At 35.1% G+C, this 12245-nt stretch overlaps 2 protein-coding genes across 2 annotated transcripts; one reads left to right on the top strand and one right to left on the bottom strand.

Moving 5' to 3' along the window:
- Positions 1–227: 227 nt before the first annotated feature.
- LOC106668216 (meprin A subunit beta-like) lies at positions 228–4877 on the top strand. The gene is made up of 10 exons (XM_014396746.2): positions 228–276; positions 353–434; positions 491–807; positions 871–978; positions 2626–2743; positions 3912–4028; positions 4087–4247; positions 4300–4437; positions 4501–4657; positions 4710–4877. The coding sequence occupies exons 2-10, from the start codon at positions 398–400 to the stop codon at positions 4808–4810; spliced, it is 1254 nt and encodes a 417-aa protein (XP_014252232.2). The 5' UTR covers positions 228–276; positions 353–397; the 3' UTR covers positions 4811–4877.
- A 90-nt stretch (positions 4878–4967) lies between these two features.
- On the bottom strand, positions 4968–9457 carry LOC106668275 (pyrimidodiazepine synthase-like). Its single transcript, XM_014396878.2, has 6 exons — positions 9296–9457; positions 9124–9229; positions 5926–6145; positions 5743–5869; positions 5560–5675; positions 4968–5436 (listed from the first exon to the last, which is right to left on the bottom strand). The coding sequence occupies exons 1-6, from the start codon at positions 9318–9320 to the stop codon at positions 5311–5313; spliced, it is 720 nt and encodes a 239-aa protein (XP_014252364.1). The 5' UTR covers positions 9321–9457; the 3' UTR covers positions 4968–5310.
- Between the last annotated feature and the right edge of the window lie 2788 nt (positions 9458–12245).

Below are 12245 nucleotides of genomic sequence, written 5' to 3'. Positions count from 1 at the left end.
GTAGCAAGGATTGACCAGGATGTTCTGACCATAAAATCACAGTTTCTTAGTACAAATTTTGGAAAGTTTTTTTAACACTACAATTTATCGGAATTTTCTGTGGAAAATAATAATTTGTTGCAGATTGTTTTAATTTATCAAGTAGCGTCAGTACCAATGGAAAAAATAAAAACACTCGAGGGTAAACCGATCAACGAGAAGTACACGCCGATCGGGCCAGGGAGTGACAGCGCCCTGTACAATGCTGAATATTTTGAAGGCGATATCTTTATAGAAGTTAGTTTAATTTTTTTGACCATGGTTAATTATTTGTATAGAATGTTTGTGAATATAAAAAAACACTGATCATCAGCCTGGTGAAAAGAATGCAGTCGTCGAGCCAACACTTCTCTGGCCGATGGGTGCCATAGTGTACAAAGTGGAAGACGACATCGGTAAGGAAGCAACTTAGAATGTTAAAGTTCAATTTTAACGATCCGTTTTCCCCAAGGCTGTCCGGAATCCCCGCAATGCGACATTTTAATGAAAGCTATGGACCACTACCACAAAAAGAGCTGCATCAAGTTCAAAGAGTGGTCCGGCGAAGACAACTACGTACAGATTTTCTTCAACCGAGGCGATAGCGGAGCATGCTGGTCGCCGGTCGGACGTGTGGGCAAGGGACCACAACGGTTGTCCCTGGGGCAGAGATGCTGGTACCTGGGGATAGTCATACACGAATTGGGTCATGCAGCGGGCTTCTGGCATGAAATGAACCGACCAGACCGCGATGATTGGATCTACATTTATTGGAACAACATAATACCAGTATGACAAAACTGAACTGAAGTGCCATTATGTAATGGACTATGCTAAAAGTTCTCTTTTCAGAATTTCGCGCATGCTTTTGCCAAACACGACTCACACACTGTAAATAATCTGGGAGAAACCTTTGATTACAAATCGATAATGATGTATGATGAATACGCCTTTTCGAAAGTAAGTGATACACTGAAAATTAATATATTCAGTAAAAATTCAAAGTAGATAATAAAATACAATTTTAAAAATATTCAATTAAAATATAGATCCGTATGCAACATAAGTATAGCAATATTCAACATAACTAGTTACCCAACCAAAGATGTCATAGAACTTTTTATTTAGGCTAATATAAATAGAATCGAAGAAATTTGTCGTGCACTTGAGGTTGATGATGATGAGAAGGATGCAAAGAACCGCGGTTTTTGAGTATTTGGGTATACCCCAGGTACCAGAGGCCTTTTGGCTTGTTTTCTTACTTCCTCAGTTCATTTTTCTTGTAAGAAGTAGTAGGTCATTGCTGCAATTATTCAGGTCTTCTTGAGATAGGTTATGCCTGTCTCCATTGATCAGTTGGTTCACATTTGATGATAATTTGAGAAGCAGCTTCTTTCTCCTCATTGCAAAACCTACAAATAGTGTCATCATAGAATTTGCAGATGTTAGGTGTTTTCTCTGATGCCAGTGACTGGTGTGACCTATCACTTCCTTCAGTTTTACTCTATATAACTGTAGCTAAGTGTAAGCCAGTTTTGGTGAGAATTTTTCAACCATGTGTTTTGTAAGATCCGAGTCTATGTTTGATCTAGGTATCCCAGTTATAGTTGGGGCCTATAATTGGTCTTGCCGATCCTTCTCAATGTGTTTGCCATTATGGTGATGGTTATTTAACTATGAGTTTACTATCTCTGGAACCTCTAGAGCTCGTCCATTTCTCCTTCCGTTTTGTGTGGAAATTCTGAGAGAGTTTATGTATGTTTGATCTTGAACAGCCCAGCTATAATTCTGGGCCTATAGTTGGTCTTGCAGATCTTTCTCAGTGTGTTTGCCAATTGTGTTGACAGTTCTTTAACCGTGATTTTTGTAGGTTTAGAACATCTAGAGTTTGTCCATTTCTCCTTTTGTTTTGTGTAAACCCATTCTGAGATTGAGTTTATTGTTGACATCCCAGTTAGGTTCTGGTTCTATAATTAGTCTTACAGATCTGGCCAATTTGTCTACTTGTTTATTGCCCAGAATTACTTACACCCAGGATATTGTCAAGTTGTTATGTTTTCTCGGGTTTTGAGAGTTTGGATGCATTCACCGATCAATTTAGATGTGACCTTTTTATGAGCTAATACTTTATGGACAGCTTGGCTGTCTGATCCTTTGAGGATTACTTTTTTCAGTGAAATTCTTTTGATTTTCTTTGACACAAGCATGTTTACATGAATTTCAGATTGAAAAGACCAATGTGTTCTTACTTAATATTTTTTCCTAATCCCCTTACAGATAATATACGTGACTCAATTCCTTCACTGATTGTGGGGCTATCTGTATACAATATTATATTTTATTCTCTCCTGATTTCTTCTTCTCCTTTGTCACCCTTGTGGTTGATTATACGTTTTTATATTCTCATTAATAAGTGAGTTCACATACAAGTGTATTTAATAATTAAATAATGAACAAAGATTCCAGAAAATGTGCATATGTTTTATATCAGCATAAATTAAATAATAATATAATTCCTGAATTATCCACTCTACTGATTCACCCTTATACATTTCATGTCAGTATTAATTAACCAATATCCCTTTTGATGGCTATTTCTTCTAATAGAACGGAGTATCTCCCACGCTTCAAGCAAAAACTGGATACGAAATTGGGCCTATCTGGAAAAAGCCTGGCCTTTCTAATTCCGATGTAAGGCGAATACACAAACTTTACTCATGCAAAGGTAAATTAAATAGTTTTCAAGTTGTTTAAACATTGTGACGTCTGTGAGTTGAACCTGGTTGTCCCCGTCATTCTGGGCCTGTTTTCATTGGTTTGGTTTACCAGAAGGCATCCCATTGTCAAATCTAGCAAGAATAGGCAATCCAGGATGATCAACCGATCAGGCTTGTTATTTTATTGTTCTTGTTGTTTATTGTGACATGGAGAATGTGACAATGAATTATAATAAATAAAATCACTAGATTCAAAATTTAAATCAAAGAACAAAGTACATAAATGGAAGTTATAATAACAAAAAATCCTAATTCTTGCAAACTCTTTTTGTATTTATTTATTTATTTATTTTTTTTTTTGACTGGGGCTTCCAACATCTAGGTAATTTCAGCCCCCAACTAAGTCTATATTCTATTTACAATTTCAAACACTACATTCATACAAATAAATACATTCATACACATAAATACATCCATACAATACACTCATTCCGTTTGGTCGGTGGAGTACTTGATATTCCTCCACCGACCTATACTCAAACTAATCTAGATTGGGGTTGATGGAGTACTTTTATAAATATTCCGCCATCGACCCCGAACACACACTCATACGCTCTCAACGTTCAAGGGGCGATGATGATGTTATATTTCACCCTCACCCCTCGCCATTCACGCTAATAAATACATGCAATCAAAACATATAGACACACAACACATAAGACATACTATATGCAATAAAAAAAACCAATTTCCCCTAAAAAGCGGAACAGGGGACCCTGAAACTCGCTGCAGTGCTCGAGTACCATCTTCAGTTGGATGGCATGCGTACACGCTCCCTGTAGGGAGCCAAGGCATGGCATGTTTCCAGTATGTGGGACACATCGAGCAATCTTTTTCTGCATAAGGGGCACCTGCACGGGCTTTGGCCCAAAAGCAGGTGCCCGTGTGTCAACCGTGTATGGCCTATTCTTAATCATGTAAGGATGATTCCTTGTTTCCGGCTCAGGTTCTCGGGGAGCCATCTACGAATCGTGCTCTTGACGTGCAAAAGCCTCTCGGACGACCCGTATTTTTTCTTATGTATGATCACAATATGTGAATATGATCACAAGCTTGGATTATTTTTATATATATTTTATTGGTTCACATATTTTTTTTTGCATAATAAAATTTCAGGAGCGAAGGCTAAAGATGGTTTTCCCTATGACACCATATGCACATTTAATAAGCATACTTGTGGGTTCAAAAATGGAGATTCGTCAATTTGGAACTGGCGTTCTGTAAATGAAACTGGTACTGAATTAATTTTTAACTTATTTATTACTCGTTTAAAAAATGCGTTATTCTTCAGATGGATATTTGTACAGTACTTTCGAAAGTGCTGGTACCACTCCAGGCTACCTTGTGTCGATTAATTTCCACAATGTGGCAAAACAGGATAAAATGAAAGGTCCACTTGGCTGTGTGCGTTTCTGGTACATGATTCAGAGCGATTCCTCTGCTAGCCTCAAGGTTTGTAATTTTTTGTGTGAAAAAATACATATTAGAACATAAAAATTTACAGTTATCCCAAGCATTCTTGGAAAGAGTTACACAATTGAATAACGATCCTGAAACTACGTTCGAGCTTTGGAGTAATGATACAAACTCAGGGAACTGGATACACGTTGAAATCCCACTTTATGTCACGAGGCCATTCAAGGCAAGATTGTCCTGATTGTATTTTACATGTTCTGTATTTTTAATTTTGTCTGAAATGCTTTAGCTGATATTTGAAGCTCAGTTCGTCGAAGACAACACATACGGAACAATAGCGCTGGATGATTTTGAACTTTTATACACTGAATGTACAGGGGGCGAAGTCAATTCACCAATCCCAGAAAATAGTGCTTTAGATAACGCAACGTCCCAAACACCCCTTGGTATGACTGTCTTATCAAAAGTAATTACATAAAATCATAATTTTTTTTTCAGTCACAACACCTATTGCAGTGACGAACACAATGCAGGATTTATTTGATACTAAGCAGTCCATTGATGTTAGCAAGGATACTGAACACCTACAATTACTTTGAGCTCCACTGTAATAAGACATTTCCAGTATCTAGATAATTATAATTTAAACCATCATTGATTTGTCTTCTTTGATTGACCTTTCTTTCAAATTTGAGAATTGCAACGGGGAAAAAATAGAAACTACAGGTATTGTCATGAGAATAAATTTACCACAAATAAATCAGCATCAAAAATAGTTTATTTTTCATTACTTTTAAAGATGAATACAACAAATGCTAGGCAAATTTTGATTATAATACAAAAATAAAACGACATTTTGTGAACCTTGTGCATTACAGTATCAACGAACATAAACATTTAATGAAAAACCACATTATTGTAAATTTTATGAAATTCACATGAGGTAAATGTTACACATTTTTTCCCTTATAATTAAACTAGCATTTAGTGACCTATTAGAGCCTTAAAAAATTTAATATTATTTAGTTTTTACTCTTCAACTATTAGAATAATGGTTTAACATTAATTCTAATAAAGATATTAACCATGTTTGACAAAATTAGAGAATATTGTCAAAATCGGGAGTTCCTGCTCTGTGTGACTGGAGATATTTGGCATGCTGCTCGGGTGTGACATAATGTTTCTTAACAGCATCATCTTCCAACATTGCTTCAGACCACCGCCACTGAAACAAAGGAAATATATACAATTATGTAATAATGTAATATTAATGTTTTTTCAATTGCAATAACCATTTTAACTCTTATTTTAAAGTTATATTATTTTAAAAGTTCGATATATTACGTACAAGCTTTGCAAATCTATCCTTAGGCACTTTGAAGTTATCACCTCCGATCACTCTTAGCATTTCGAGTCTTTCGCACCAGGGCCAAATCATGTAGTCAACCATGCCCGGTTTGCTTCCTACAAAATAACTTATTAGGGGAGGAAAAACACACACGCAGATTTTATAATGAAATTTTCTACAAACCTGAATAGAACGGTGTCCCCCGTTTTCTAAGTTCCTTCTCAAAGTGGTCCATAGCATCGAACACAGGGTGTAGCAATTGAACATCCATATTTGGATTTAAATAGCACTGGTAAAGCAAACTACTGACCTGTTGTACGAAAATGTTATTAGAATGAATCAGACATCCACAGAAGAACGGTTTACCTTGCTGAAACGTTCGATCAAAATGCGGTCTTTAGCTTTTTTGAGAGGATCCTTCGGATACATCGGGTTTTCCGGGTACTTCTCGTCAAGGAAGTCGCAGATTATCAAACTCTCGTAGATGCGATCGCCGTCGACACAAATAGCAGGCACTTTTCCAAGAGGAAACTGCTCGAGATACCATTCTGGTTTATTTTTCAGATTGATATAAACTGTGTCATGGCTGGAAATGAAATTTATTTTATTCCTAACAGTAAGTTTATCAAAGGAAAAACAAGCCAAAGCGGAATCATACAGCATTTAAGTGATTAATTTCATTGTAGGAGGGTGGGAAAAGTCCTATTGAAAAAGAGATTGTTAAGAAAGGGATAGTTGATCTCAAAAGTCAGTCTAGAATAAACTGTGATGAGTACAACATTATCAGCAGATAAAATTCATTTGAGGCTGTGCAAGATTGATCTCGGCCATAGAGCAGGGGCTGCCTGTCGAAATTTATGTGGAATTTACAATGGTAATGTAGAAAAACCAAATCAATGGTTCCAATGTTTTCATAATAAAGGAAGGAAAATTCAAAAGGTGGGGTTGAGATGGGAAGTTAGTGTCAGAGTGGATCGAAGTCATGATAGCTCAAGTGGTAGAGCAGCGGCGTATCTAGCCGAAGATCGTGGGTTCGAATCCCGCTCGTGCCATTGACTTTTTTATCTCAACTAAAAACCTTAATTAATTGTTTTCATACTGTAGAGAGACAAATCAAACGCCAGCCTCGGCCTCAAGGAAGTTCAAAAGTTGCGACTAATTGCTGGCACTGGAGGAAGAGGACAAATTAACTGTATCATATTTAAGGAACATCGCACAACCATAGAAAGAATTTGATCTCTGGGTTATGTTGTGAAACTCAATTCATGGGGAACCAAGGAACAAGGACTACACGACTAGCATTTCATACTCGGCCACTGGGAGGAGAAGGGGGCCATTTACACTAGGCACAAGAAAATACTTTATTCTAGGACTAGAGTCCCCTAAGAATCTAAGAAAGAATAACAATAACGTGACATTTTTTAAAAATCTGACACTTGAATTAAGAAGGTTTGGCATTAACATAAAATGAAACAAATTGACATAAAATACATAATACAAAATGGAAATAATAATAGCAATAATAATTTAAGGAAAAATAGTAATAATAAAGAATACTCGGGACATCGGTAGCCGCAACGGTCTAGGCGTTGATACGGCGCTTATCCACTGTAAGGTGAAGATCCCGGGTTTGAATCCAGTGGCCCTGCATTCGAACCCGACATACTTACAAATGGGCTTTTTTTCAAAAACACCAGCACCCTGAGGGTTTATATGACCTCTGCTGTTGCGAATCCTCGTTTAAAAAAAAAAAAAAAAGGGGAAATATGATTACAAACTGTAAACTTAAAAGTTGAAAAAAAAAACAACAAAGGAAACAATCTTTCTTATGTAGAAAAAGGTCCTAATAAAATTGTGGTATAAAAAAAAAACAATGTAAGATAGTGAGATCCTTAAACAAATGTTTGCATGCAGCATAAACTTTGGTTATCTATGTAAAGATTTACAAAGGACAAATTTTATTATACCAAATTTTATATTATTTATTATTATTATATTATTATGGATTTGATTTGCTTAACATATAAAATTAAATGTATCATCTCTATTCCATTCATAGTTCAATATATCAAATTTTTTAATTAATTCATAATTGAGTTCAATCTTCAAAATGTGGAAAAAACTGCACTTATCAATATTACTGCTTTTGAAATAGCTGACTTAGGTAAACAGAAAAGTTCATATGGGTTTAAACGGTTTAATAAGTTCCACGATTAACATTAGTTTAGAAATATTTTATTCGGTGAAATAATCTCCATAATCTCCAGACCTTTGTCCAACGAGTTACTAGGCCAGTTATGCCGTTTTTAATATTTGGTTTCCGGAACATAAAAATAAAATTCACCTCATTTTCCAGCTGTTTGCAATTATTGAATTCTCGATTGTCCATTGCTAAGAAAAGGAGAAAGTCAAGTACAGTCAGTTCTTGAGAGGGAATGGTAAGATTTTCCAACCATATCCAACTTTATTATCATCCCTGTCAAGGAGGCTCGAATCTTTGCGATGAATGCAAAACTGAACTGACTCTAAAATTAGGTAAATACCATACTGTTTTCCAGTCTGACATCATAGCAATTGAACAATGTGCCAGGGAAAAAAATAAATAAAAAGAATACATTCTTGTAAGATAGACATCTTCTCTGTCAGTCAGGCTAAAGGCCCAGCCTCATGGAGGTGAAGGCAAAGAGTGTTTGGAACTGCATGGGTACCCAAGCTGAAATCGGCAACACCAATGACCCTGGTATGGGGTCCCTGAGCTTCTGAGATTAGTGTCAATGAAAAGGTTGTCGTGTTGGCCAAAGAGGGAGCCAACATGGACTCTTGGTCCTGAACCCTACTGTGGCATAGCATCTTGCCACAAAAGAGGATACATCTTAAAATGGATCTTTAGAGTCCAAAGTTTTGTAGCATAATAACTCAGGATGAGGCACATGAAGAGATTCATAGAAGGACCAACAGAAAAACTTACAAACAATTCTGGCTGAACTCCTAACACTAAAGAAGGCACATGTACTGGGTAGGAGTACAGACAGAAGAAACACTGAACAGATACTGCCAAGAAGAAGAGACTACAGAATATACTTATAACATATTTATGTTTGTGTGAAGGTCCATGTAGGTGAATTCTTACAACTAGAAGAGGAAAAGGCGCAAGTAAGATCGTACACTGTCATACTGGCTGTAGTTCTGAGGTCTCCCATTGTTCTGGTAAAAAATTACCACTTTTCTGTTCACGAAGTTGGACTAGGACAGAAGGTACTCCTTGCAATTGAAAAAAACTTATGCTCACACCCAATATTTAACATGTGCTAAGCTATGTACGTAGTTGTAAATATTGCACTGAAAAAAAGCGTTATTGTACTATTAACAAATTTTTTATTGAAATTGTTAAACAGCAACTTTTCTTGATGCTGGGTGTTGGTCTGTGAGTCGGTGAACTCGTGTAGAAACTTTGGGTCATTATTTTTTTTTTACAGTACAACTCTCTACTTAGTTAAGTTGCTTCGTTAGAGTACTTAGTACTCAAGTCCAAGGGATTTTCAACAAACATCAAGAAATACGTACGGAATGTTCTTGGCGTTGAGAATGAGGTGAGCTCGCTGGGCGTAGGGGCAAAAGCGCATGGAATACAAACGTAGCTTTCCTTCTTGAAGAGGCACGGCCTTGGATCCTGGACAAAATATGTAAAAGAATATATAAAAATTCAACAAAACTAGATTCTCAAATTGAGATTCACCTGCGGCGAGATGTTCGACGGTCATATTTGCTCAGTTTCGAAGTAGAGAACTGAATGTGAACGTGAATCGCGAATGACACCACCCGGTGATTTTACTGAGATAAACGATGTTTGCCGAGTCTAGCACCACGACAAACAACGAAGTGCTTCAAGAGTTCAGTCTGAACCTTCAACTTCGAATTTCTAAATCCCTATTGGTCTCTTCGATCCAACGGCGCCACTTTATGACTCGCATATAAATGAAGACGTGCCTTTTTTTTAATGAAAAACAAGAAAAACCTCTAATATCAGTAATGATCAATGCGCCAATCATTGAAGAACACTTGTCTTAGTTACTATAATACCTAGGGAAAAGCAAAGTATTGCCGGTTGTTTGTTTTATTGTGTGTTGTTGTTTGTTATGTTGTGTCACTTGTTTTACATTTTACAAATTTTATTATTTTCAATACAACAATAAAACTAAAGATTTTAGGGACTCTGAGGGTGTCCTACAAGGAGAAAACCTCAGCCCTTTATTATTTTCCATCTTCATAACAGACATGGTTGACTTCTTTAGGGATCATGGCACCATAGGTATATATCTGAATGAGCAAAAAGATATTGTCATGCTCTTTTATGCTGATGATGTCTTGATCTGTTCTCACAAAAAGATGTACAGTTCAAATTGAGAAATTTGAAATAAAAAATGTAAAATTAAATGTAGAGATAAATGCATAAATAATATAGATTTTAATTTACCTCCTATTTTAAACATGTACCTACTAAATTTGAGATAAAAATTAAAAGATTTTAGGGATTCTGAGGGTGTCCTACAAGGAGAAAACATCAGTCTTTTATTATTTTCCCTCTTCATGAGAGACTTGGTGCACTTCTTTAGGGATTGCGGCACCTTAGGAATATATCTGAATGAACGAACTATATTGACTTGCTCTTATAAGCTGATGACATTGTCTTGATTTGTTATTACAAAAAGATGTACAGTTCAAATTGAGAAATTTGAAATAAAAAAAGTAAAATTAAACATAGAGAAAAATGGATAAATAATATAATAGATGTACCTGCATTTGACATACAAATTAATCACTAATTAAAAACTGATTTTCTGTCAGTATTTACTAAGATAATATTTAATTGTGTGGTAATTAACGTTTTTTGCATGTTAAAAGTTGAGCAGCAGTAAAAACAGTTTCTCATTGGAACAAAACAACAATAAAACTAAGGATTTTAAGGACTCTGAGGGTGTCCTACAAGGAGAAAACCTCAGCCCTTTATTATTTTCCCTCTTCATAAGACTTGGTAGACTTTTTTAGGGATCATGGCACTGTAGGTATATATCTGAATGAACAAAAAGATATTGGCATGCTCTTATATGCTGATGACACTGTCTTGCTCTGTTACTCACAAAAAGATGTACATTTCAATTTGGGAAATTTGAAATTTTTTATTTCAAATTAAACATTGGAGATAAATGCAGGAGATATATCTGAATGAGCAAAAATATATTATCATGCTCTTATATGCCGATGACATTGTCTCTGTAACTCACAAATGTACAGTTCAAATTATATCTCATAAACAAGTGCTGCAATCAAAACTCATTAACAGTCAACATATCCAAAACAAAAATCATTGTTAGATAAAAAATGCAGGTAAAAACCGAATAAAATGAACAAATTTTTCTATAATAATAAGGAAATAGAATTAGTTCACTAATACAATTATCTTGGCTTCTCGTTTACATCAAGTTGTAAATTCACTAAAGCTGTTGAATAAGTCAAGGTGTGGCAACATGAACAAAGGTAAGGCAAATCATTTGCATTGTTAACTAAGATTCTTGAACCCCCTTTGTGGTGCTTTTCGATTCTTTAGTGAATGGTGTGCAACTATTTTATATTGTGGTGACGTGTGAGCTCTCCCACATTTTGAAACTGGAAAAACTGCAAGTCGGATTTTATAAGACTCTTGCAATTGTTCAAAAACACGCCCAATGATGTAGTTAGACATGAGAGTTAGAGAGAGAAGCACTGCAACAGGTCTAAATATTTAAAATAACCCTTAATTAGTGGATAAATTTGCTTTCCTTGGAAAATGACAGTTTGCCAAAATTATATTATCAAAAGTTAGATTTTCATAAGAAAATACCAAACAATTGGTGCAATTGTTTAATAGTTGGACCATGATTGGGGCGCAGATATTTTTGCAACAAGTTGAAGTATTGACAAAACACAAAAATGCATTGATATGGTCAATGAAAAACCATTTAAGTAAAGACTATGACTGTTTATGTAACTGCAGATTCAGAGAGCCTACGAGCTGGGTGGCATTGTGGCAAATTTACATGGATTAAGGCAGAACATGACCTATATAGTTGAATGCCTTATTAAAAAAAAAAAAATTAATTAATAAAATAAATAAATGTCTTGTTATAAAAATAGCCTTAATGAGATAAATAAATGGGGGAAAAATCAATATCATGTGCAAGACTCATTAAGTTTATTTATCGATGCACCACACTCGAGGCAAAAAAAAAGTTTCTATCAAATTATAACAAAATAAATAAAAAAGAACATCTACAAGACAATGTTATTTTAATTGCATGAACATGTATTGTTCTAAATCTTCACTATTTAAAAAAATAATCCACCATTAAATTGTTAGCTATAAAATTATATGATTGTTTTTCTACATCCATTTGGTCCAAATATTTGCTCTAGTCAAAGTGCTTACTTAAAAGTACTTAATCACCAAACTAATATAAGTTTAAAAAATTTAAAAAATGACTAGCTAAATAATAAATTCACATCCAATTTTGCAACAAATAACAGACAAATTTAGGAAAATATAAATAACAAAGCAATATTTATGTTTGCTATCAAACAATTTAAGCACTAAAGCACACCATTTTTGAAGCATGATGTAAAAATAATCATTTTGAATTTATAAACATACA

The sequence above is a fragment of the Cimex lectularius genome, unplaced genomic scaffold (genome assembly GCF_000648675.2).
Source record: "Cimex lectularius strain Harlan isolate CLEC.00 unplaced genomic scaffold, Clec_2.1 scaffold71, whole genome shotgun sequence".
Lineage (NCBI taxonomy): Eukaryota > Metazoa > Arthropoda > Insecta > Hemiptera > Cimicidae > Cimex > Cimex lectularius.
The sequence above is the reverse complement of the archived record's forward strand: the minus strand, read 5'-3'. Positions and strand labels throughout refer to the sequence as shown.